The 27,422-nt window shown below is 40.4% G+C and overlaps 1 protein-coding gene across 1 annotated transcript; it reads left to right on the top strand.

Annotated features, from left to right (window-relative positions):
• Positions 1-3,860: 3,860 nt before the first annotated feature.
• LOC138892915 (uncharacterized) lies at positions 3,861-4,337 on the top strand. The gene has a single exon (XM_070176672.1). It carries the CDS (start codon positions 3,861-3,863, stop codon positions 4,335-4,337), a length of 477 nt encoding a protein of 158 aa, XP_070032773.1.
• Positions 4,338-27,422: the final 23,085 nt, after the last annotated feature.

The following is a 27,422-nucleotide window of genomic DNA, read 5'->3' as shown; positions in this document are numbered from 1 at the left end:
CTGCACAGAAAGTGTAGAGTGCAGCATCGGTACAACCGACCCCATGTACTGGTAAGTGTCGAGCCTAACCTCGACGAAGTAGTGACGAGGCTAAGGCAAGGCACCTACAATCAACCTATACAATTTAACAGTGTATACGCAAATAACAGGAATGAAGAACTAAACAGGAAATGTCGGGTGGTGAGACATACTAAGGGGAATACAGATAAAGAACTAAAACAGAATGATCACCCGGAGCAGTCAATATACCATGAATCAGCATGAATACTGAATACAGTAAAGAAAAATGCACGGCATCACCCTTCGTGTTTTTACTCTCAATCTCACCATAAAATTAATAGAAATGGCACGGCATCACCCTTCGTGCTTTTACTCTCATATCATGGCACGGCATCACCCTTCGTGCATTAACACTCACAATATGGCACGGCTTCACCCTCCGTGCATTAACACTCAGAATATGGCACGACATCTCCCTTCGTGCATTTACACTCATAATATGGCACGACATAACCCTTCGTGCATTAACATTTTTCCTTACCACAATGCAATGCATGAATAACAACAGGAGATAGAATAAACAGTACAAACCTTACTTCAACATTTGGTTCCATAATATCAATCTCAACTTTGAAATAAAAACTCAATTATCACTAGAAAATTCCGTAAACATGATAAGAACGATAATTTGAACAGCACCAGTATATCACGTAGCAATTTGGCATAGGAATAAGACAATATAAGAAAAATAGCGAAACATGAAACACAAGTAAATTGGCGGCGCATAAGTACTCGTCACCTCACATATACGCCTCTCACATGAATTTCACTTAGCAAATAATCTAAGGTTACCAATTCCCTCAAGTCAGGGTTAGACACAACACTTACCTCGTTCCGAAGGCCACTTAATTCTCAATCACAGCTTTTCCTTTGGAATTCACCTCTAAATCAGTCGTATCTATTCAAAATGACGCAATAATATCAAATATTACTAAAGGAATCAATAATATTTTATAAATTAAATTTTCCAAATTTTCCTCCAAAAAGTAGAAAAATTGACCCCGGGCCCGCTTGGTCAAAACCTGAGGTTCGGACCAAAATCTTTTTACCCATTCACCCCCGAGCCCGAATATGTAAATAGTTTTGGAATCCGACCTCAAATTGAGGTCTAAATCCCCAAATTCCCGAAATCCCTATTTTCTACCCTAACCCCTAATTCTACCATTAAAACTCTAGATTTTAGGTTAAACATTCAAGAAATGTAATGGGTAACTGAAATAAAATGGTTTAGAATCACTTACCACCAATTGGGGGAAGGAATGACTCTTGAAATATTGCCCCTCACCGTTTGGTTTTTGAGAAAAATGAGTTTTTTGGCAAAAATCCCGTTTTGGATTCTGTTAAGTGTTGGGTGACAGTGTTCATCGCGTTCGCGAGATCACTGTTGCGTTCGTGAGAGCACTGTTGCATTCGCGAAGTGTATGGCTTGCCAAGCCTTCGCGTTCGCGAGGCAGTGCTCGCGTTTGCGTAGGCTACCCTTCCCTAGACTTCATGTTCGTGAGACATTGCTCGTGTTCGCAATGAAGAAAAGGCTGACTCCCCCACCCTAGTGCCTAACGCTACGCGTTCGCGATGGGCTTGTCAACTGTCACGACCCAAAATTTCCCACCGACGGAACCGTGATGGTGCCTAACATTTCACTTGCCAGGCAAGCCAACGTTAGAGAATCATTAAACCAATTTCTTATTTCCATTCAGTAAATAACAATAATTAACTAAAATGAAATATAATAAGTGCGGAATATCATAAAACTGTATTAACTACTACCACCCGGATCTGGAGTCACAATTTACGAGCATTCTAGAATTTACTACTAGTAATAGTCTGAAAGAAATACAACTGTCGGAATGAAAGAAATCAGTAGGACATAAAAAGATAGACGGGGACTTCAAGCTCTATGAACGCCGACAGATCTACCTTGAGTCTCCGGACAGCGGACCAATAGAAAATCTCTATCAACCTGAGCCGATATCAAAATCTACACAGAAAGTGCAGAGTGTAGCATTAGTACAATCGACCCCATGTACTGGAAAGTGTCGAGCCTAACCTCGACGAAGTAGTGACGAGGCTAAGGCAAGGCACCTACAATCAACCTGTACAATTTAACAGTGTATACGCAAATAACAGGAATGAAGAACTAAATAGGAAATGTCGGGAGGGGAGACATACTAAGGGGAATACAGATAAAGAACTACAACAGAATGATCACCAGAGCAGTCAATATACCATGAATCAACATGAATAATGAATACAGTAAAGAAAAATGCACGGCATCATCCTCCCCGAGCCCGAATATGTAATTAGTTTTGGAATCCGACCTCAAATTGAGGTCTAAATTCCCAAATTCCTGAAATCCCTATTTTCTACCCCAACCCTTAATTCTACCATTAAAACTTTAGATTTTAGGTTGAAAATTCAAGAAATGTAATGGGTAACTGAAAGAAAATGGTTTAGAATCACATACTAACAATTTGGGAAAGGAATGACTCTTGAAAAATCGCCCCTCACCGTTTTGTCCCTGCGTTTGCGAGAACACAGATTCTGCAGAAAAACCAGATTTCCAAAGTCCAAAAAAGTCTGTGGCCTATCTGAAACTCACCCGAGCCCTCGTGGCTCCAAACCAAACATGCACACAAGTCAAAAAATATCATATGGACCTGCTCGCGTGATCAAATTTCCAAAATAACACCTAGAACTCTAAATTTAGCACCAATTCAACTGAAATTCTCAAGAACACTTTAAAATTTTTATTTTCGCAACTGGACGTCCGAATCACGTCAAATCAACTCTGTTTCTCACCAAATTTCACAGACATGTCTTAAATATCATAATGAACATGTACCGGGCTCCGGAACCAAAATACGGACCCGATACTAACAATGCCAAATATCAATCAATTCTTAAAAACAAATAATTTCCAAACTTTTAATTTTTATCAAAAATTCATAACTCAAGCTAGGGACCTCCAAATTCGATTCCGGGCATACGCCCAGGTCCTATAATTTGATATGGCCCGTTTACCAAAAATATTGACCGAAGTCAACTAAAATCAACTTTTAAGGAAATTTTTTTTATTTTTATTAGTTTTCAACATAAAAGCTTTTCTTGAAACCTGCCCGGACTGTGCACGTAAATTGAGGAGGGTAAAAATGATATTTTTATGGCTTAAGAGCGCATATTCGAGTTCTAAAACATAAGATAACCTTTTAGGTCATCACAAAGGTAGATCCGAAGAAGATTGAAGCAATGCAGAGTTGGCTAGACCGACTTCAGCTACTAAGATCTGGAGTTTTCTTAGTTTGGCGGGGTATTACCGTCATTTCGTAGAAGGCTTATCATCTATTGCTACACCTATGACCAGATTATTCCAGAAGGGTGCTCCATTCAGATGGACCGAGGAGTGTGAGGAGAACTTTCAAAAGCTCAAGACTGCTTTGACTACAACCCCAATGTTGGTATTGCCTACGGGTTAAGGGTCTTAAACTATGTACTATGATGCATCGCGTGTTGGCCTTGGCGCGGTGTTGATGCTAGACGGTAGGGTGATTTCCTATGCATCTAAACAATTAAAGGTACATGAGAAGAAATATCTTGTCCACGACCTTGAGTTAGCAGCTATTGTTCATGCCTTGACGATTTGGCGGCTCTATTTGTACGGTGTCCTTTATGAGGTTTATACCGACCATCAGAGTCTACAACATCTATTCAAATAGAAGGATCTTAACTTGCGTCAACAGAGATGGTTAGAGTTGCTTAAGGACTATGATATCACCATTCTATATCATCCCGGGAGGGTCAATATGGTGGTCGATGCCTTGAGTGGTAAGGCGGAGAGCTTGGGCAGTTTAGCATATCTACCAGCAGTGGAGAGTCTATTAGCATTGGATGTTCAGGCTGTGGCCAACCAATTTGTTAGATTGGATATTTTGGAGGCGAGTCGAGTTTTGGCTTGTGTGGTTTCTCGGTCTTTTCTATATGATAGTATCAAAGAGCGTCAGTATAAAAAACCCCATTTGCTTGTCCTCAAGGACATGGTTCAGCATGGCGATGCCAATGAGGTTACTATTGGGGATGATAGGACGTTATGGATGCAGGGCCGGCTATGTGTGCCCAATGTAGATGGTATGCGTGAGTTGATTCTTCAGGAGGCCCATAATTCGCGATACTCCATTCATCCGGGTGACGCCAAGATGTTTCAAGACTTGAGGCAGCACTATTGGTGGAGGAGAATGAAGAAAGACATAGTGGAGTATGTAGCTCGGTGCCTAAATGGCTAGTTGGTGAAGTATAAGCATCAGTGGCCAGGTGGATTGCTTTAGAGGCTAGAGATTCCAGAGTGGAAATGGGAGTGGGTTACTATAGATGTTGTTGTTGGGCTCCCATGGGCTCAGAAGAAGTTTGATGCAGTATGGGTGATTGTGGATAGATTGACCAAGTCAGCTTATTTAATTCCAGTGGTGACTACTCATTCTCCAGAGCAGCTGGCTTAGGTTTATATTTGCGAGATTGTCCGACTTCATGGCGTGCTGGTATCTATCATCTCTGACCGGGGTACACAATTTACATTACGATTTTGGAAGGCTGTACAATAAGAGTTGGGCACATGAGTTGATTTGAGCACAACATTCCACCCTCAGACGGATGAAAAGTCTGAGCACACTATTTAGAAATTTGAGGATATGCACGTTGTGCATGTGTGATGGAGTTCGGGGGTTCGTGGGATCAGTTCTTGCTGCTTGCGGAGTTTGTCTACAATAATAGTTACCAGTCGAGCATTCAGATGGACCTATATGAGGCCTTGTCAGGGAGGCGGTGTCGGTCTCTGGTGGGTTGGTTTGAGCCGGGTGAGGCTAGGTTATTTGGTACAGACATGGTTCTGGATGCTTTGGAAAAGGTTAAATTGATTCAAGATTGGCTTCGTACAGCCCAATCGAAATAGAAGAGTTATGCAGATCGCAAGGTTCGTGATGTTGTGTTCATGGTTGGGGAGCGGGTGTTGCTCCGGATTTCGCCCATGAAGGGTGTTATGAGGTTCGAAAAGAATTGCAAATTTGAGCCCTAGGTATATCAAACCTTTTGAGATTATTGAGAGGATTGGAGAGGTGGCCTACAACTTGCACTGCCACCTAGTCTAGTTGTAGTTCATCCAGTATTCCATGTTTCTACGCTATGAAAGAATCACAGTGATCCGTCTCATGTATTGGATTTTAGCTCAGTACAGTTGCACAAGGATTTGTCTTATGTTGAGGAGCCAGTGGCCATTTTGGATAGGCAGGTCCGAAAGTTGAGGTCGAAGAACATTGCTTCAACGAAGGTTTAGTAGAGGGGTCAACTGGTCGTGGAGGTCTTGGGAGATTGAGCATGATATGCGTAGCAGTTATCCTAATCTTTTAGCCACTTCAGGTATGTCTCTATACACGTTCGAGGACGCACGTTTGGTTTAAGAAGGGGAGGATGTAACGACCCTACCGGCCGTTTTGAGTATTTTAGACTCAATCCCCTATTTATTTCCTCCTCTATTTAGTATTATGGTTATGTGACTTTTCGAGGTTGTTTGGTTTGGTTCTAGGTGAGTTTCGAAGTGAAATGGGACACATAGTCCCTAAGTTGGAGCCTTAAGTTGATAGAGATGGCTGTAGTTTGACATTTTTGTAGACGACTTCGGAATGGAGTTTCTACGGTTCCAATAGCTCCGTATGGTGATTTTAGACTTAGGAGCATGTTCGGTTGTTGATTTGGAGGTCCGTAGGTCGTTTTTACTTGATTTGACAAAAATTAGAAAGTTGAAGGTTTGAAAGGTTAGAAATTTTGATCAGGAGTTGACTTTATTGATATCGGAGTCAAATTCTAATTCCAGAAGTTGGAATAGGTCTGTCATGTCATTTATGACTTGCCTGCAAAATTTAAAGTCAATCGGAGTTACTTTGGTATGAATCGGCATTAGTTTTCAAATTCGTAATTTCATAATTTCAATAGGCTTTGATTGGGTTGAGATTTATAGAATCGATGCTGTTTAATGTGATTTTTAGCCTCGAGAGGATTCGTTAGATGTTTTGGAACTTGTTGGTATATTCGGACGGGGTCCTGTGGGCCCGAGTGTGATTCAGATTGAATCCGGAACCAAATTGGACTTAGTCACTATTGCTGAAGTTGCTGGTTTTCTTCTGTTCTGGTTTCCTTCTACACGTTTGTGAAGGTTCTCCTGCGATCGCGTAGAGTCTTCAGGGGCAGCTGGGATTTTTCCCTTCGCGTTCGTGAAGGTGAAGACGCTATCGCGGAGTTTGCTGGACTTGTTCATCGCGACGTGTGAGGTATATCGTGTTCACATATAAGGAAGGTGAGGCTGGGGGACTGAGGCATGCTTGTGCATCTTTTTCGCGTGACTTTGGACACGGTCGTGTGGGTGGAGGCAGCTTGTTCATCGCGTTCCCTACTAGTTTCACGCAATCGAGAAGTGTATTTTAATGAGTTAGGAGAACTGTTCTAGGCGATCACGATAGAGGGAGACTTGGCAGCAGAATAAAAATTTCAAAACGAGGGTTTCATCTCATTTTTCATAATTTGGTCCTAGGGAGCTCGGTGTGTGGCAATGTTTCGAGATTGTTTCAAGGAAATCATTGGGGCAAGTGATCCTAACCCAGATTTGACTATATTTCATGAATCTATTGTTATTTTCATCATTTAATAAGTGATTTGAGTTGGAAATTGTTAAAACTTCTTAGACTAAATTTTGGGGTTTTGAAAGGCGATTTGAGGTCGTATTTGAGTAATTCGTATATGGTTGGAATCATTATCGAATAGATGTTTGGATTTTGTAATTTTGGTCAGGCTCCGAGACGCGGGCTCGGGTTGATTTTTTGAGTTGACTTTTTTTTTTCTTTGTAAAGATCGTAACTTTATTGTTCGAAATAGTTTTCTATAGTTTATATTTATGGTATGAAGTTGTGTTGCCTAGATTCGAACCGTTTGGAGTTGGATAATTAAGGGAAATGGCTACTAGTGGATTGGGTTAGCATGTGTTGAGGTAAGTGGCTTGCCTAACTTTGTGTGGGAAATTACTCTTAGAATTGGTGTTGTTTGTGATAATTATGATGTGTGAAAGCCGCGTACGCAAGGTGACGAGTGTGTACGCGGGCTAAATGTGGAATTTTACCGGTTTTATCTATGTAGATTCCTTTCATGCCTTAATTGAGTTACCTTAACATGTTATAATCATCATTACTAATCTATCTTGACATGCTCTACTCGTCTCATCTCTTACTTGTTAATTGCTTTTACATGTTTAGTTGAAGTATTGTTTCCTCTATTCCTTATTCATTATTTAATCGTTGAGTTCTTTTCTTAATGTTGTTATTTTTGGAACATCTTGTTGTTGAAATTGGTATTGAGTTATAAATGCCATGATTTACATTGAGGCAAAGTTATAAAGTTGTGAAATACTATTCTTGTTGAGTTATTCACTTCCGGTTGTTATTTTGAGACTCTTGTGCATATTATGGTTGAGCCATGGGCTATTTGTTGTGAAAACACTATTGTTGTTGGTTTCTTGGCAAGTTGTGATATTGGGCACTTGAGGTGAGATTTGTGATACATTGTGATATCTATACGCATGCGGTGGTATAAGGTTTTGGGGTTAAAACGCATGCGGTGAGATAATGTGGGCTTGATACACATGTTGCTAGTAGGGGAACTACTTGAACTCACGCGGTGTGATAAGGTGGGCTAAAACGCGGGAAGCTATTAGGAAAAAATAATTTTTCAAAACTAAATGCAAGGCTCCCGCAGTGGCATGATAAAAGATTGTGAACTGTTTTGTGATTTGAGACTACGAGGCGGTACCTCTGTAGTGATTCTTGCTGATACTTTCCTATTACTTCGCTTCTGTTTCGTTGTTTTGTTCCGTGTCATAGCATTTCCTTGTTTTCCTTCCGTGATGCATTATTTGCCTTAGTTCGGTGTAGCTAATCTTGGTGTATTTCTTTATTGTATCATTTTATTGCTATCATTATTTCGCTGTTATATACATGTCCAACTTCTTATTTATTCTAGTAGTGCCTTGACCTGAACTAGTCACTACTCTACCGAGGTTAGGCTTGACACTTACTAGGTACCGTTGTGGTGTACTCATGCTACTCTTCTGTACATTATTTGTGCATATCCAGGTACCTCCTACCTATTCAGGCATTAGTGATATGAACTCAGCTTCGTAGAATTCAAGGTATACCTGCCGACGTCCGCAGGCGTTAGAGTCTCCCTTTTTAGACACATTGTTGTATAGGGATGACCATTACTTATTCATAAAGCTTGTGACTTGTTATCACAAGGTTTTGGGAAAATTGTATATGCCGTGTTGCGGTGTTTTCTTTATAATAGTTGTTGAGTATTTGAGAGTTTACTTGTTATTTCTGTTATATTCCGCATGTATGTTAAGCTTACCTAGTCTTAGAGGTTAGGTGCCATCACGACATCATACGGAGGGAAATTGTGTCATGACAGAAGGGATCATTGTCTGTGATTAGATATATTTTCAATCCCTAATGAGTTTTGTGGCTTTTAATAAGCTATGTTATATATGTGGGAAAATATAGCCAAATGCAAAAGAATGTAATTTGAGTCTTTTGCTTACTCTAGATTTAATATTTTAACCGAAGACTTGCTAAGTTATTATATATATACGTACAATAACGTATTAGTATGCAATAGCTATTTTGATGCTTATTTACATAATGACTACTCTAGTGATGGATTATGAAGTGTATAAAATTAATACTAACTCTTCTTCCTAAGTCTAAACTAATCAATAAGACATGAGAATCTAATTCAGTCCACAACTAGGTAAAATGAAAGTTCCTTCAATACAATCATACTTGAGACTATACATCACATCCAAAACAAAATCAAGCACCCAATAGTCCTTTTCTCATCCCAAGAAAACTCTTCCCATCACATTCAAACCATACGAACACATCCCTTAGTCACATCATACTTATCATATATCTATCCAGTCACTCATCGAGCCACAAATTCCACTCATAGGGACACTACCGGGCATATAAGTCCAAAAGCACATGCTCAAACAATTGAAATCCCCGTACTCAACCTACAGTCAAACCCAACCTCAAGTCATCCAGACTGGCCCATCATCACCACAGATAAATCACATCTCGCTCCTTATCCTTGGAATCACACGCCGTCGATGTACAGCGGATACCGAGCACTACATGCGCATACGAGTGCGTTCAAGAAATTCAAAGAGTCACGCTTCAAGATGAATAAATGCCTCACAATAAGGAAAAAAAGATGGGAAGTTTTTCCTAAATGCCATGTAGCCTCTCGAAGATTGGTATGGACGTCATCATATCGATCCGCAAGACTCTACTAGACAATTGCTCATAACTCGTAGAACATATGAACCTAGAGCTCTGATACCAATTCAGGCTAGTTTATTTCTAGTAAACCAAGCCACCTCTCAGGTGGGAGGGGGAGCACAGACTCCTACCGCTCAGGATCCAGGGCATGCAGCTGCCAGTTATCAGACCCGGGTGCACTACCCATGGGCGGAGCTCAACCAATTGTAGCAGCTATACCTGAATCCAAACCAGCTGCGGCCGGCGATCCGCAGAACCTATTGGACAGATGGACCAGGTTACATCCTCTTATATTTGGAGGTGAGCAACATGAGGACCCCTAGGAATTTATTGATCGGTGCAGGGACAAACTGCATAACATGAGGATATTGGAGTCCCATGGGGTGAAGTTTACCACCTTTCAATTGGAGGGTAGGGCCCGTAGATGGTGGCAGTCCTATCTCCTTGGAAGACCATCAAGTTCTCCTCCCATGACTTGGGATCGGTGCCTCTTCTTGGACAGATATATTCCACCCTCTCAGAGGAAAGGGTTGCGGTTTCAGTTCAAGAAGCTCCAGCAGAGTCAGATGTCAGTGACCGACTATGAGGCGAGATTCTCTGAGTTGTCTCGCCATGCACATATAATACTTCCTACCGATGTAGAGAGAGTGTAGAGGTTTGTTTCAGGGTTTCACTCTGGTATTCATGACACTATGGCTCGAGAGGTTGAGATAGGGACTTCTTACGAGCTAGTTGTGGAGGTAGCTTAGAGGGTCGAGGGTCTCCGCCAGTGGAGCCGAGAGAAGGCAACGAGGGATAAGCGATTTTGATATTCTGGAGAATTAAGTGGTCCCCCAGCTGGGGGCAAGGGTCAGTCTAGCAGGCCCATATATCCTGCACCGCCGCCTCCTCGGGCTGCTCCAGTGCAGCCTTATTTCAGCGCCATTCCAGAGAGCTCCTACCATCCACCAGCTATTTAGGGCTCCTCTAGTGGGTATTCAGGCCATTAGGGCTAGACTTCAGGTCAGAAGTCCTCCATTCCGAGGGGTTGTTACGAGTGAGGGGATCCTGGCCGCATGAAGAGATTTTGTCCCAGACTTCGGGGTAAGGCACTATAGCAAGGTCATCAGCCTATGATTACAGCACCAGCTGCCGCATCAGTCGCCCGACCGCCCAGAGGCGGAGGCCAGGCGGGTAGGGGCCGTCTTAGAGGTGGAGGTAAGACAGGTGGAGGCCAGTCAGGTGGTGCTCCAGCTATATTCTATGCTGTTCTGGCCAAACAAGTTGCAGTGGCCTCGGATGCCGTGATCACATGTATTAGTTTTGTCGGCGGTCGGGATGCTTCGGTACTATTTGATCCAGGGTCTACATATTCGTATGTTTTATCTATGTTTGCTCATTTCCTAGGAGTTACTCGTGAGTCCTTGGGTACTCCTGTTTATGTGTCCACTCCAGTGGGCGATTCTGTTGTTGTGGATCGGATCTACCGATCCTGCACTGTTACCTTTTGTGGTTATGAGACCCGAGTGGATCTTCTATTGCTTTATATGACTGACTTTGAGGTCATCCTGGGCATGTATGGGTTGTCTCCATATCACGCCATCCTTGATTGCCATGCCAAGACTGTTACCTTGGCGATGCCAGAGTTGCCTAGATTGGAGTGGAAGGGTTCGTCTGTGTAATGACCCGACTTGGCATTTTGCGAATTTACATTTTGTTTAGTGACTTAGGGCCAGAGCAACTTCATAATATGTATTATTACCCATGTGTGTGGTCGAGTTTGGTTTTCGGACTATTCCGGATCAAATTGGAAGAACAATTCTTGGTTATGACGCTTAAAAGAAAAGAGTTGACCGGAGAGTTAGCTTTTGTGAAAATAACTCCGGAATAGAATTTTGATGATTCCAATAGCTTCGTATGGGAATTTACGACTTAGGTGTATGTCCGGATTTGGATATGGAAGTCCGTAGGACAATTCGGCACGTTTCTGCGAAAAGTTATAAAATGAAGTTCTTGAAATATTTATAAATTCGACTGTAAGTCGATTGGTTGATAAAGAGGTCAGAATACGATTCCAGAAATTTGAATAACTCTATTATGTCATTTATGACTTGTGTGCAAAATTAGAAGTTATTCCGGATTGATTTAATATATTTCGGCGCAAATTATAGAAGTTGGAAAATTTGAAAACTCATAATTCGATTCCAGGCGCGACTTATAATTTCAGCATTGTTTTACGTGATTTGAGGCCTCGACTAAGATCATATTGTAGTTTAAGATGTGTTGGTATATTTGGTTATGGTCCCGAGTGGCTCGGATGAGTTTCGAACGGGGTTCAGATCGTTTGGTGACTTGTTGAAACTGTTGGAATTTCTGTTGTTTCTGGACAGCAACTGGTGCAACCGCTTCTGTGAGAATTTGATCGCAGAAGTGACCTCACAAAAGTGAGAAAACTATCACAGAAGTGACTGGAAATGGAGCTGGGCAGAATCTGGCTTGAACTCGCAGAAGCGGACATTTCTGCGCTCATGCGACATCGCATGTGCGATCATTGAAATGCAGAAGCAGAAGCTGGCAGCTTTGTGGTTTCTCACATAAGCAAAATTTCTTTTGCACCTGTGACATCGCGGGTGCGTCAACAGTGCTCGCAGAAGTGGAGGCAGTGCAGTAGCATGATTTTACTCGCAGAAGTAAGCTCGCAGGCACGACAAATCTGCCAGCAGGTGCGAAACTGGACAGAAACTTAAGGACCAAAAATGGCCATTTTGCCATTTTCTATTGAGATTTTGGAGCTCGAATTTTGGGCGATTTTGGAGGAGTTCTTCACGACGTTTACTTGGGTATGTGTCTTATATCCTAAAGTAATTATATTTCATAAATCCATGGTTATATACATCATTTGTTTCTGATTTAAATGGAAAAAATCAAGGTTTTTGCAAAACGTTTCAAGAACGAAAATTTAAGATTTGGAAGTCGAGTTGTTATCGGAATTAGATAAAATTGATATGGTTGGACTCGTATCAGAATGGGTGTTCGTATTTCATGACAATTATGTCGGGTTCCGAGAGGTGGGCCTTGCGTTGACTTTTGGTTGACTTTTTAATGTAAAATTGTAAGTCGATGTTTTACTATCCGGAATTATTTTCGATGAATTTTAATAAAGTTATACAATTAATTTGGATAGATTTGAGCCGTTTGGAGGTCAATTGAAGAAAGAAGGCTAGTTTGGAATATCAGCATAACTTCAAAAAAGTAAGTATCTTGCCTAACCTTGTGTTGGGGAATTTCCCCTTAGGCATTGGCTCTTATATGGAAATTGTGTGATAGAAAACCATGTACGCGAGCTGACGAGTATGTACTTGGTTTATATGTGCAAATTATATCGATTGAAATTCATAGGCACCCTTATGTATTAAATTGGAAAATTGTGGACTTGATTTGTCATGCCTCATTCACTGTTTGTTGAGTTTGTATTTCATATGATAATTTGGTGTGATTGCTAGCTGGACTTATATGTGAATTTTTGTGTGTTTGTTGATTTGATTTTGCTTGGAAATAATCACATTATGGATTTTTCATCTGCAAATAATTAATTAAAAAAGTTTAAATTGAGGCGTTAATATATTTATCATAAAGTTGGATTAAAGAAGAGGTTGTTCTTGCTGAGTTATTTTTCCATCGTAGCTATTGCTTTTGAGGTTTTATATAAATTGTGTGGAGCCTTGGGATATTTTATATGAAATTAATTGATTTCCTTATACCTTAGGAAAGGTTGTGGCCTACGGGCAATTTGTAAATGCGAGTGATTATGTGATGTTGTTGTGATAATTATCTGTGTAAATTGTTGTGTGATTTTGGTTACTTATGCGGTGTATAAGGGTGGTATTTAATTGTTGATATCATGTAGACATAAGGGTGACATTTCACTATTATTATTATATATGTTGGGACATTGTCTGAGCGGAGTGATAGGGGTGGCTATTATACAGAGCGATAAGGGTGGCTATTGATATTGTCAGGGCGGAGGGATAAGGGTGGCTATTATTATGGAGTGATACGGGTGGCTATAGGAGAGATAAGGGTGGCTATTGTCAGGGTTGATACGTGATGATGTGGGATTATTGTGTTGGTAATTTTCATGTGATGTTTTGATTTTCCTTGTGTTTATTTTTATCACTTGTGCAACTTGTCTTGTTGTTTCGGTAAACTTGATAATAGTCTGATTCATGTTAAAATTGTGAGCCTGTGGCTATTGCCGGGTGGTTTATATTATTGGCACGTGGACTGTCCGTGCAGATGTGGTATGAAATGTGCGCACGAGGTGCCGGAAACATATGATGATTTTATTATTGGCACGTGAGTTGTCCATGCGGTTATGAAAGAAATATGGGCGCGAGGTGATGGAGAAATATGATGGTTGTCCATGCGGTTGTGATAGAAATATGGGCACGAGGTGCCGTGGAAATATGAAAGTGGGCTAAGACCCGTAATTTTTATGATTATGAAATGAGGTGTCACATGGTGACTTTTACTTGAAAAAAATTATATTCGAAAGATATTTATTTGAAAGAATTCTATTCGATAGGTATTTATTTGAAAGAATTATATTCGTAAGATATTTATTTGAAGGGAGTATATTCGAGATATATATAATTGAAAGGATTACATTCTAAAGATTTTTATTTGAAAAAATTATAAATAAAAGATATATATTTTGAAGGACTTGATTAATTGGTTGTACTTGTGTTCATTATTCGTGTGAGAAATATTTATGGTGGTCTTGCTACCTTGCTATTTATATCACTACTTGATTATTATTGCTTTCACTGCTATTTGTCTTTCTATTATTTTTGTATGATATATTGCATAGGTTATTTGACTAGTGAGTGTCTTGATTGTACCTCACCACTACTCCACCGAGGTTAGTCTTGATACTTACTGTGTACCGACTGTGGTGTACTCATACTATACTTTTGCATATTTTTGTGCAGAGCCAGGTATTCGAGATATCAGATTTGTATAGTGGTTAGAGTGTGTTCGCAAGGATTTAAAGTAGAGGTGCTTGGACGTCGTAGTCTCTTGGAGTCTTTCCATTTTATTGTACTGTCAACTCTTATTCGAACAATATTGTATATTCGATCCTTGAGATCATTGCATGTATTCAGTTAGAGTTCGTGACTCAGTATTACCAGTCTTGGGAGGTTGTTTGAATATTTCCACCGTTGGTCTCGATTATCTATTAAAAAAAAAAATTGCTTGAATTGTTATTACAATCGGCTTACCTAGTCTTAGAGACTAAGTGCCATCACGACACCTGTGGTGGGATTTTAAGTTGTGACAAGTTGGTATCAGAGCTCTAGGTTCATAGGTTCTACAAGTCACTAACGAGTTTAGTAGAGTCTTGCGGATTGGTACGGGGACGTCTGTACTTATCTTCGAGAGGCTACAGAACTGTTAGGAAATTTCCACTTCTTTCATTCATGTCGTGCGGATTTGTTGATTTTGGAATTTGAGCCTTTGTATCTCTATTCTATCACAGATGGTGAGGACACGTGCTACTGAGTCAACTGAGCAGACACCCGTGCATACTGTTAGGGCCGCAAGAGGCCGGAGCCGAGGTAGAGGCCGAGGAAGGGCCCGTGCCATAGCTAGAACACCGGTCAGAGGGGTAGTTGCGGGGCTGCCAGTAGCTCCAGTTAGAATAGTGCTTGAACATGTTTGGTAAATTAAATCAGGAGGGATTGATCTCCGTTTCACCAAATATTTCACAGATTGTGGGAGGAGTTCAGACTCCTACCTCCCGTACTCCAGAACAGCTGGTTCATATTGGTCAGGTTCCAGGTATAGTACCGATACAACTTGTTATTCCGGTTCAGCCTGAGGTCAGGCCAAAGGCATCAGAAGAAGAACAAAAGAGACTTGAGAGATTTAAGAGGTATAGTCCACCTACCTAAAGTGGAACAACTACCGAGGATGCCCAGGAATTTATAGAAAAGTGTCACCATATTCTCCGCACGATGGGCATTGTGGAAGTGAGTGGAGTTGCCTTTGCTACATTTCAGCTGTCAGGAGCAGCGTATCAATGGTGGCAAGCTTATGAAGAGGGTAGACCAACCGATGCGACACCACCAACTTGGGCTAAATTTTCAGAGATAATTTTGAAAGAGTTTGTTCCCTAGACTCTTCGGGATGCGTGGCACACAGAGTTTGAGCGGTTGCGTCAGGGCACCATGACGGTGTCAGAATATGATATCAGGTTCAGTGAGTTAGCCTGCCATGAACCTATTTTGGTTCCTACAGTTAGAGAGTGAGTCCAGAAATTCATTAAAGGGCTCGATTATGATTTTAAATTATGTATGGCTTGAGAGTTGCATACTGACATTCCATTTCAACAAGTAGTAGAGATTTCCAGGATGTTAGAATGTGTTCCTAGTGAGGAAAAGGAGTATAAGGAGGCCAATAGGTCTCGAAACTCTGGAGGATTTAGTGGATTCTACTATGTAGCTATGACTCATCATAGTGGATGCTCGGGTAGTTGGTCAACCCGGTCCGTAATTCAGAATAGTCGTAGTGCTCAAGTTAGTACCTTTAGTGCACCATCGGCATGGGGTTCTTACAGTGGCTATTCCAGCTATCTGGAAGACTCAGTATGAGCAGCCACACCCGCAGAGGGGTTGTTATGAGTGTGGTGATACCAGGCACATCAAGAGAGATTGTCCCAGACTTGGGAGAGGCAAATTTCATCAGAAAACTCAAGCTACAAGCTTTATTCCAGTTAATACTCCACATGCACATCCAGTTAAGCATGGAGGACAGGTGGGTAGAGGGCTCCCAAGAGGGGGAGTCCCGACTTGTTGATATAATTGCTATGGATTGACTTAAGCCGTTACACCAGATGGTGTTGTTACAGGTATGATTTAATTCATAATAGAGGAGGACTATTCTTGTTTTGATTCAATCCTGATTATCGAGGTGGGATCTCCTATCGTGCTCCTTATATGTTAAGTTTGTGAATTTGTACCCCACTCAAGTGTTTATCCTTGTTAGGAGATTTGATAGTGTTAGCACGTTTCTATCGTTTAGTTTTTTTACACTATTGAGGGCTTTGAGCCCAAAAGTGACTTTCTATTACTCACTACAGTAGGTTTTGATATAAATTTGGGGATTGATTAAAAATTGTGAATTTAATGCCCTACCAGTATGGGGCTTCATAATGTATTGTGAAATTGTTTATCGAAATTTGTTAAAAGATGAAAAAGAAATGGAAAGTTTCAGTTGGCACGATATGCATAATACTTGTGATTCAGAGCTGAGGATGGAATTCTCACGTTTTAATGTTAATTGAAATGTTTAAACCGGGCTACTTGTCATTGTGGAGGTTATATCGAGATAAGACTTTGTGGTTAAATTCATATGTTTTAAATCCTCCCTTGTGAAAACATTTTGCATTATAATACAGATAGGGAGTTATGCCTGCTGGGCTTGTTTTATAAATTCCTTTGTGTGTTTATCAGCACATATTAGTCATAGTTGTGTTGTGCTTATTGTGTTTTAGCCTACGAGGTTAGTGCCTAGGTGGCGTTAAATGTGACTCATTAATCCGGATAAATAATTATGAGGTCTTCATGCCTCGTGTGTTGCTGTCAGTGATGTGAAAATTTGAAATAAGGTTTTGGATAACGTGAGGTTAATTGACGATGCTGGAATAAATTATAAACGACTATTATAACCAGAGATTTGGTTATGGGCATGCGTATGATGTGTGCGTAGGCACGAGTTGCTACAGTCGGTTGAGACTAATACCGTGTGATGTGAAAATCAGGCTTTTTGAAAATGTTTGGAATGTAAGAAATTGGTTTTAAAGTTTATAAATGTGGATAAAAGAGATAACCTCAACTGAGATGGTGTTGTCGGACTATGTTAAAATTTCGATGACGTGGACTCACCGCGAGTAGGTTAGTAATAGTACACTCAGTAATTTAATGTCCTCAGAATAATTATATGCATGTTTGAGGATGAACGTATGTTTTAAGAGGGGGAGAATGTAACGACCCGACTTGTCGTTTTAAGAATTTACGTTCCATTTAGTGACTTAAGGTTCTAAGAAACTTCATAATATGTATTACGACCCGCGTGTGTGGTCGAGTTTGGTTTTCGGACGATTCAGGATCAAATTGGATGAACAATTCTTGGTTATGAAGCTTAAAAGAACAGAGTTGACCGGAGAGTTGCCTTTTGAGCAAACGACTCCAGAATGGAATTTTGATGATTCCAATAGTTTCGTATGGTGATTTAATACTTTGGCATATGTCCGGATTTGGAAGTCCGTAGGACAATTCGGCACATTTCGGCGAAAAGTTGGAAAATGAAGTTCTTGAAATATTCATAAATTTGACCGTAAGTTTATTCATTGATAACGAGGTCGGAATTCAATTACGGAAATTGGAATAGCTCCATAATTTCATTTATGACTTGTGTACAAAATTTGAAGTCATTCCAGATTGATTTAATATGTTTCGGTGCAAATTATAGAAGTGGAAGATTTGAAAACTCATAATTCAATTTGAGGCGCGACTTATAATTTCAGCGTTGTTTGAGGCCTCGACCAAGTTCATATTGTAGTTTAAGATGTGTTGGTATATTTGGTTAAGGTCCCGAGTGGCTCGGATGAGTTTTGAACATGGTTCGGATCGTTTGGCGACTTGTTGAAGCTACAGGAATTTCTGCTCTTTCTGGACAACAACTGGTGCAACCGCTTCTGCGAGAATTTGATCGCAGAAGCAACCTCGCAAAAGTGAGAAAACCATCGCATAAGTTTTTGGAAAGGGAGATGGGTAGAAGCTGGCTTGAACTCGCAGAAGCGGACATTTCTGCGCACCTGCGACATCGTAGGTGCGATCACTGAAAAGTAGAAGCGGAAGGTGGCAGCTTGGTGGTTTCTCGTATAAGCGAAATTTCTTTCGCACCTGCGACATCGTGGGTGCATCAACAATGCTCGCAGAAGCGGAGGCAGCATAGAAACGTGATTTTACTCGCAGAAACGAGATTGCAGGTGTGACAAATCTGCCCGCATGTGCGAAACTGGGCGGAAACTTGAGGACCAAAAATGGTCATTTCGCCATTTTCGATTCTGATTTTGGAGCTCGGATTTTGTGCGATTTTGGAGAAGTTCTTCACGACTTTGACTTGGGTAAGTATCCTATATCCTAAAGTGATTATATTTCATAATTTCATGGTTATAATCATCATTTATTTCGGATTTAAATGGAAGAAATCAAGGTTTTTGCAAAACGTTTCAAGAACAAAAATTTAAGATTTGGAGGTCGAGTTGTTATCGGAATTTGATAAAATTAGTATGGTTGGACTAAAATCGGAATGGGTATTCGGATTTCGTAAAAATTATTTCTGGTTCCGAGAGGCGGGCCCCACATTGAATTTTGGTTGACTTTTTAATATAAAATGTTAAGTCGATGTTTTATTATGAGGAATATTTTCTGATGAATTTTAATAAAGTTATACACTTAATTTGGATAGATTTGAGCCGTCCGGAGGTCATTTCAAGCAAGAAAGCTGTTTTGGAATATCGGCCTATGTTAAAAAAAGCAAGTATCTTGCCTAACCTTGTGTGAGAGAATTTCTCCTTAGGCATTGAGTGTTATGTGGAAATTGTGAGATTGAAAATCATGTAGGCGAGGTGAAGAGTACGTACTTGGTTTATATGTGAAAATTATATCGGTCAAAATTCGTAGGCACCCTTATGTATTAAATTGGAAAATTTGTTGGAATTTAGTAAATCCTTGATTTGTCATGCTTCATTCCATGTTTGTCGAGTTTGTATTTTATATGATAATTTGGTGTGATTGCCACTTGGATTTTTATGTGAATTTTCGTGTGTTTGTTGATTTGATATTTCTTATAAATAATCACATTATGGATTTTTCATCTGTAAATAATTAATTAAATAAGTTTAAATTGAGGCATTAATATATTTATTAGAAATTTGAATTAAAGAAGTGGTTGTTCTTGCTGAGTTATTTTTCCATCTTTTCTGTTGCTTTTGAGATTTTATATACATTGTGTGGAGCCTTGGGCTATTTGCTGTGAAATTAATTGATTTCGTTGAACCTTTGGAAAGGTTGTGGCCTACGGGCAATTTGTAAATGTGAGTGATTATGTGGTGTTGTTGTGATAATTTTCTGTGTAAATTGTTGTGTGATTTGGGTTACTTATGCGGCGTATAAGGGTGGTATTTAATTGTTGATATCATGTAGGCATAAGGGTGGTATTTCACTATTATTATATATGTTGGGACATTGTCTGGGAGGAGTGATAGGGTTGGCTATTATACAGAGCGATAAGAGTGGCTATAGGAGCGATAAGGGTGGCTATTGATATTGTCAGGGCGGAGGGATAGGGGTGGCTATTATTATGGAGTGACACGGGTGGCTATAGGATAGATAAGGGTGGCTATTGTCAGGGTTGATATGCGATGATGTGGGATTATTGTGTTGGTGATTTTTATGTGATGTTGTGATTTTTTTTGTGTTTATTTTTATCAATTGTGCAACTTGTCTTGTTGTTTCGGTAAACTTGATAATAGTTTGATTCATGTTGAAATTGTGAGCCTGTGGCTATTGTTGGGCGGTTTATATTATTGGCACATGAACTGTTCGTGCAGATGTGGTATGAAATGTGGGCACGAGGTGCTAGGAACATATGATGATTTTATAATTGGCACGTGAGTTGTCCATACGGTTATGAAAGAAATATGGGCACGAGGTGCCAGAGAAATATGATGATTTTATTATTGGCACGTGAGTTGTCCGTACGGTTGTGATAGAAATATGAGCATGAGGTGCCGTGGAAATATAAAAATGGACTGAGACCCATAATTTTTATGATTATGAAATGAGGTGTCACATGGTAATTTTTACTTGAAAAGAATTATATTCGAAAGATATTTATTTGAAAGAATTTTATTCGAAAGGTATTTATTTGAAAAAATTATATTCGTAAGATATTTATTTGAAGGGAGTATATTCGTGATATATATAATTGAAAGGATTACATTCTAAAGATTTTTATTTGAAAAATTTATAAATAAAAGATGTATATTTTGAAGGACTTGATTAATTGGTTGTACTTGTGTTCATTATTCGTTTGAGAAATATTTATGGTGTTCTTGCTGCCTTGTTGTTTATACCAATAGTTGATTATTGTTGCTATCACTACTATTTGTCTTTCTATTATTTTTGTATGATATATCGCACATGTTATTTGACTAGTGAGTGTCTTGACTGTACCTCGTCACTACTCCACTGAGGTTAGTCTTGATACTTAGTGGGTACTGACTGTCGTGTACTCATACTACACTTCTGCACATTTTTGTACAGATCCAAGTATTGGAGATATCGGATTCGGAAGAGGTTAGAGCGTGCTCGCAAGGATTTAAGGTAGAGCTGCTTGGTCATCACAGTCCCTTGGAGTCTTTGCATTTTATTGTACTGTCAACTCTTATTCGAATAGTATTGTATATTCGATCCTTAAGATCATTGCATGTATTCATTTAGAGTTCGTTACTCAATATTACCGGTCTTGGGTAGGTTGTTTGAATATTTCCGTTGTTGGTTTCGATTATCTATAAAACAAAATGGCTTGAATTATTATTATAATCGGCTTACCTAGTCTTAGAGACTAAATGCCATCACGACGCCTGTGGTGAGATTTTGAGTCGTGATGGTCTGTCATTGCATCTAGTCGGGTTATCTCTTTTCTGAAGGCTCGACACATGGTTGAGAAGGGGTGTTTGGCTTATCTAGCTTATGTTAGGGATACTACTACAGAGACTCCGGCGATTGATTCAGTGCCCGTGGTCTGGGAGTTCTTCGATGTGTTTCCTTCTGATCTTCCAGGCATTCTACCAGATCGTGATATCGATTTATGTATTGATTTGGCTATAGGTACCCAGCCTATCTCTATTCCACCGTACTGTATGTCTCCAAAAGAGCTGAAGGAACAACTTGAGGAGTTGCTAGTGAAGAGGTTCGTCAGACCGAGTGTATCACCTTGGGGTGCACCAGTGTTATTTGCGAAGAAGAAAGATATGACTATGCCGATATGCATTTATTACTGCCAGTTGAACAAAGTTACCATTAATAATAAGTACCCATTACCGAGTATTGATCATTTACTTGACAAGTTGCAGGGTGCTAGGGTGTTCTCTAAGATCGACTTGAGATCGGGGTACCATCAGTTGAAGATTCGGGATTTGGATGTTTCGAAGATAGTTTCCCGGACTAGATATGGCCACTATGAGTTTCTAGTGATGTCCTTTGGGTTGACTAATGCCCCAATGGCATTTATGGATCTGATGAACCGGGTGCTCAGGCCGTTTACTGACACATTTTGTCTTTATCTTCATTGATGACATTTTTATCTACTCGCGTAGCATGGAGGAGCACGAGCAACATTTGAGAGTGGTGCTTCAGACCTTGCGGGAATAGAAGTTATAATACTAAGTTTTCCATGTGTGAGTTTTGGTTAGATTTTGTGGCATTCTTGGGACATGTTGTATCAGGCGAGGGTATTAATGTAGATCCCAAGAAGATCGAGGAAGTTCAGAGTTGGCCTCGTCATACCATAGCGACCGAGATCAGGAGCTTCTTTGAGTTAGCAGGTTATTATCGTCGGTTTGTGGAGGGCTTCTCATCTACTGCAGCTACTCTAACTAGATTGACCCAGAAGGGTGCTCCATTCCGATGGTCCGATGATTGCGAGGCGATCTTTTAGAAGCTCAAGACCGCATTAACTTCAGTACCGGTATTAGTGTTGCCTTCCGGTTCAGGGATGTAAGCAGTGTATTACGACTCTTCATGCATTGGTTTGGGTTGTGTATTGATGCATGAGGGGCAAGTTATCGCATATGCTTCACGTCAGCTGAATCCCCATGAGAAACATTACCCCGTACATGATTTGGAGTTGGCCACGATTGTTCATGCTCTCAAGATCTGGAAGCATTATCTTTATTCAATCACGATTGTACATGATTTGGGGTGTCCTGTGAGGTTTACACCGATCATCGTAGCATGCATCATTTGTTCAAGCAGAGGGATCTCTATTTGAGGTAGCGCAGGTGGATAAAGTTACTAAAAAATTATGATATTACTATTCTTTTTACCATCCATGCAAGGCGAATATAGCTGCGGATGTCTTGAGCAGGAAAGGAAAGAGTATGGGTATTTTGGCATTCATTTTAGTAGCGGAGAGACCACTAGCTTTGGACATTAACTCCCTGACTAACATACTTGTGAGGTTGGATATTTCATAGCCCAGCCGAGTTCTTGCATGCGTCGTCGCCTAATCTTCACTATTCGATCATATCAAGGCTCGTTAGTTTGATGATCCGCACTTGTTGGATCTCCGAGAGACGGTACTATAGGGTGGTTCCAAGTGGGTTACTGTCGGTGAGGATGGTGTTCTATGACTCCAGGGCCGCCTATGTATCTCTAATGTTGATGGATTGAGGGAAACGATTCTAGAGGAGGCACACAGTGCTCGGTATTCTATTCATCCAAGTGCTACGAAGATGTATCGCAACCTGAGGCATCATTATTGGTGGCGGTGGATGAAAAAGGACATAGTTGAGTATGTAGCGAGATGCCCTAATTGCCAGCAGGTTAAGTACAAGCATCAGAGGCCAGGTAGCCTACTCCAGCAAATGGTTATACCTGAGTGGAAATGGGATCGAATTACTATGGATTTCGTAGTTTGGTTGCCGCGGACCTTGCGGAAGGTTGATGCAGTTTGAGTCATTGTCGAAAGGATGACCAAGTTGGCACACTTCATTCCGGTGGTGACCACGTATTCTTCAGAGAGATTGGCCCAAATTTACATTCAAGAGATTGTTCGGTTGCACGGTGTGCCTGTCTCCATTATATCCGATAGAAGCCCTCAGTTTACTTTGCATTTCTGTACGGCAGTACATAGTGAGTTGGGGACCCGGGTAGAGCTCAGCACAACCTTTCTGTAACGACCCAACCGGTCGTTTTGCCTTTTAGAACCATGTTCCCCTAAATAAGACTCCCGTATATGCTTTTACTACTTTATGACTTGTGGGGATGGTTAGTTCGGGATTTGAAAGTGTTCGGGTTGAAATCGGAACACTTAGTTCCTTAGTTTGGCTTTAAAAGGACAAGTTTGACTTCGATCAACATTTTTAGAAAACGACCCTGGAATCGGGATTTGACGGTTCCAATAGGTTCGTATGATGATTTTGGACTTGGGAGTATGTTCGAATCGGGTTTTGGACGACCCGGGAGCGTTTCGACGCTTAATAGTGAAAACTAGCTATTTAAAGGTTTAAGGTTCTTTAAATATGGCTTGGAGTAGGTTTTGGAGTAATCGAGCCTGGGAATAGTTCCATATGGTGATATACAACTTGCACGTAAAATTTGGTGTCATTCCGAGTAGTATAAGTATATTTCGGCGCATTTGGAGTAAGTTTGAAGAATTCCTGCATTTTATTGTTAGACCATAGTAGTGTCGATGTCGACCCCTCGTCACTACTTCTCTGAGGTTAGACTAGATACTTACTAGGTACATGTTGTTTATGTACTCATGCTACACTTATGCACTAATCGTACAAGTTCTGAAGCAGGTGCATCTGGTAGTTATCCCGGCGCATACCCCTGATACTTCAAGACTTAGTGGTGAGCTGCTTTTTCGAGTCCATCCTGCAGCACCCGGAGTCTCCCTTTTGCTTTTATTTTCTATCTACTCCATTCAGACAATAGATTAGTATTTTGTATATTCTACTAGTAGCTCATACACTTGTGATGCCATATCTTGGAATTTTGCTAGTAGACACTTGATGATTTTGAGTATTTTATTTCACCATATCTGTTAGTAAAATCGTTCACACTTATTCTTATTAAACTTCTCACCTCTTACTTATTTATTAATTAAAAATCAACTATTTCTAAAATGTTAAAAGAATAGATCCATGGCTAATTCACCGTTGGCTTGCCTAGAGGCGACATTGGGCGCCAACACAACCTATAGGGAAATTGGGTCGTGACATATAGTAGTAAATCCCAAATCTTTCACTGGAAACCCAACAAATATGAGTAAGTTTGAAAACCGTGATTCTTCCCAAAAAATTTCAATAAAAGATAAGATGTTTCATTATCAAAGGGCATGAGGAAAGTACATCTCTATGCCTACATGTCAAGGTGTATGCAAAGTCATCAATTATCATATGTCGTATAGCATGAGGAATATACATATCAATGCCTACATGTCAAATGTACATGTCATATCATGAATGTCACAATACCGTATAGCCTGAGAGCATGCATATCTATGCATGTATGTCAAATATGCATGTCAAATGCAATGCATCACAGTGAAGGACTCATGTACTCACACTCTCAGAGTACTCAAGCTCACTGTCTCACACTTTCCACTCATCATGCCCAATCACTCAACACACTCAGTCACTCAGCACTGAACATGGCAGATCCAGTCCTCAAAACTCTCAGTCACTCAGCACTGTACAGGGCATTCACCCCAAATGAAACAATAGTAGCTGCGCTTACTATGGGTGTGCAGACTCTGGCGGGGCAGATCCAGCCGAAGCTCTATAATAAGCCAAATCCTGGCATGAATCAATAAAGCATGTTGCGGTGTGCAGCCCGATCCCATCATGAATCAATAATACAGGGCAGATCCAGCACAAAAATATTAAATCCTACTGCGGCATGCAGCTCGATCCCATCAATACAACTCAAAATCCGTCCCTTAGGCCCCAACTCAGTCATCAATCTCTCCAATCTCTCAGGCTCACAATGTCATGAAAAATCAGCCCAAAATGATGATATGGTGTATTAGTAAATAGCAACAAAGACTGGGACATGATATGCAAATGAATGAGTATGAGTGAGTATGTAATTGCAATGTAAGCAAATAACTCTATAGTAGAAATAACCTCAGTGGCTCCCAACAGGATAAGCATATAGCGTAGACAAGATTTCTAACATGGATCACAGCTCAATTACTCTTGCACGTAAAGATTTCATGGATACAAATAAGATTAGGTAACTACACAATACCACATAAATAACCTAGTCACAATTCACACGGTGCATGCCCACATGCTCGTCACCTAGCATATGCGTTACCTCAACACCAAACACATATCACGTTTATTCTGGGGTTCATACCCTCAGCACCAAGTTTAAAAGTGTTACTTACCTCGAACAAGCCACATCCAATACCGAGCAAGCCTAACGATACTCCAACTATGCCATTCCGCATGTACAGACTTCCGAACGGCTCGAAACTAGCCAAAGCAACTCAAATACATCAAATAATGCATAAGGAAACAATTCCAAATGATAAAGGTTGAATCTTTAATCAAAAGCCCAAAGTCAACCAAAAATTCAAACCCGTGCTTGCACCTTGAAACACGACAAAACTCATAAACTCTGACAACCCATTCGATTACGAGTCCAACCATACTAGTTTTACTCATATCTGACTCCGAATCGATGTTCAAAACTCAAACATTCACTCTATGAAACTTTAGACAAAAACCCCCAATTTCTCTTTTGAAATCATCAACCAAATGCCATAAACGAGAATAGATTCATGAAATATAATCAAAACCGAGTTAAGAATTCTTACCCCAATTCACGTGGTGAAATTTCTCTCCCAAGGTCCAAATTCCTAGCTCCATAATCCTAAAACATGAATAAAACAACCAAAAATCTCGAAATATAGCTTCTGCCCAGGCTTGATCGCATATGCGATCACTTCGTCGCATCTGCGACCTCCGCTTCTGTGATATAAATTTCACTTATGCGAAAACCTCTAAACCCAGCAGCCATCGCTCATGCAATACTTTTTCCGCTTCTACGATCGCACATCTGTGCAAAATGCACCGCATTTGCGACCTCGCAGATGCGGTCTATTCTTCGCACCTGCGACCCAGCAACAGTTCTGCCAAACTCGCTTTTGCTCTCTTCGCTTCTGTGGTCGCGCACCTGCAACCAAACCCATCGCAGGTGCGGTCGCACCAGAACTGCCAAACCAGCCTTAGCAAATATAATCCGAAACAATTTGTACCTCGTCTGAAACCCATATGAGACCCTCAGGACCCCGTCCAAATATACTAAAGAGTCCCATAACATAACACTGACCTACTCGAGGCCTCAAATCACGCATAACAACATCGAAATGATGAATCGCACCTCAATTCAAACTTAATGAATTTTAAATTTTCAACTTCTAAATCTCGTGCCGAAACATATCAAATCAATCCAAAATGAACCCAAATTTTGCACACAAGTCTCAAATGACATAACGAAGTTATTTAAACTCCTTGAACCACAATCCGAATCCTCAAAGTCAACTCTCAGTCAAATTTATAAACTTTCCAAACCTTTAAATTTCTAACTTTTGCCAATTAGTGTCGAAACCTTCTAGAAACATCCATATGCAAATTCGGGCATACGCCCGAGTCCAAAATCACCATTCGGACCTAACGAAACCATTACAACTCCAATCCGAGGTCAAATACTAAAAAGTCAAACTTGGTCAACTCTTCCAACTTAAAGCTTCAATCATGAAATTCATTCTTTCAAATCGATTTCGAATAACCTGAAAACCAAAACCGACGATTCACACAAGTCATAATACCTCATACAGAGCTACTCATGCCCTCAAACTACCGAGCGAAGTGCAAATGCTCAAATCGACCGGTCGTGCATTACATTCTCTCCCGTTTAAACATACGTTCGTCCTCGAACGTGCCAAGAGTTGTTCCAAAGCCGTCAAATCACCGTGTAACCTTACCATGAACATACTCGAGGGTGATGCCACGTGACCCTATTCCATATAGGCCCGACAATACAAATTACTAAAAATTATTGCTTCAACCTTAATCCGTAAACCTCAGAATCCAATTTCCAACATGTAGAACTTCCTACAGGACCCAAACCTCGCATCTAGACACTG

Source organism: Nicotiana tomentosiformis, chromosome 5, assembly GCF_000390325.3.
Source record: "Nicotiana tomentosiformis chromosome 5, ASM39032v3, whole genome shotgun sequence".
Lineage (NCBI taxonomy): Eukaryota > Viridiplantae > Streptophyta > Magnoliopsida > Solanales > Solanaceae > Nicotiana > Nicotiana tomentosiformis.
This window is presented reverse-complemented; position numbering and strand designations above follow the sequence as displayed.

Bases quoted from the DNA above. Each gene is read 5' to 3' on its own strand.
- LOC138892915 (XM_070176672.1), top strand. From the start codon at position 3,861: ATGGTGGTCGATGCCTTGAGTGGTAAGGCGGAGAGCTTGGGCAGTTTA.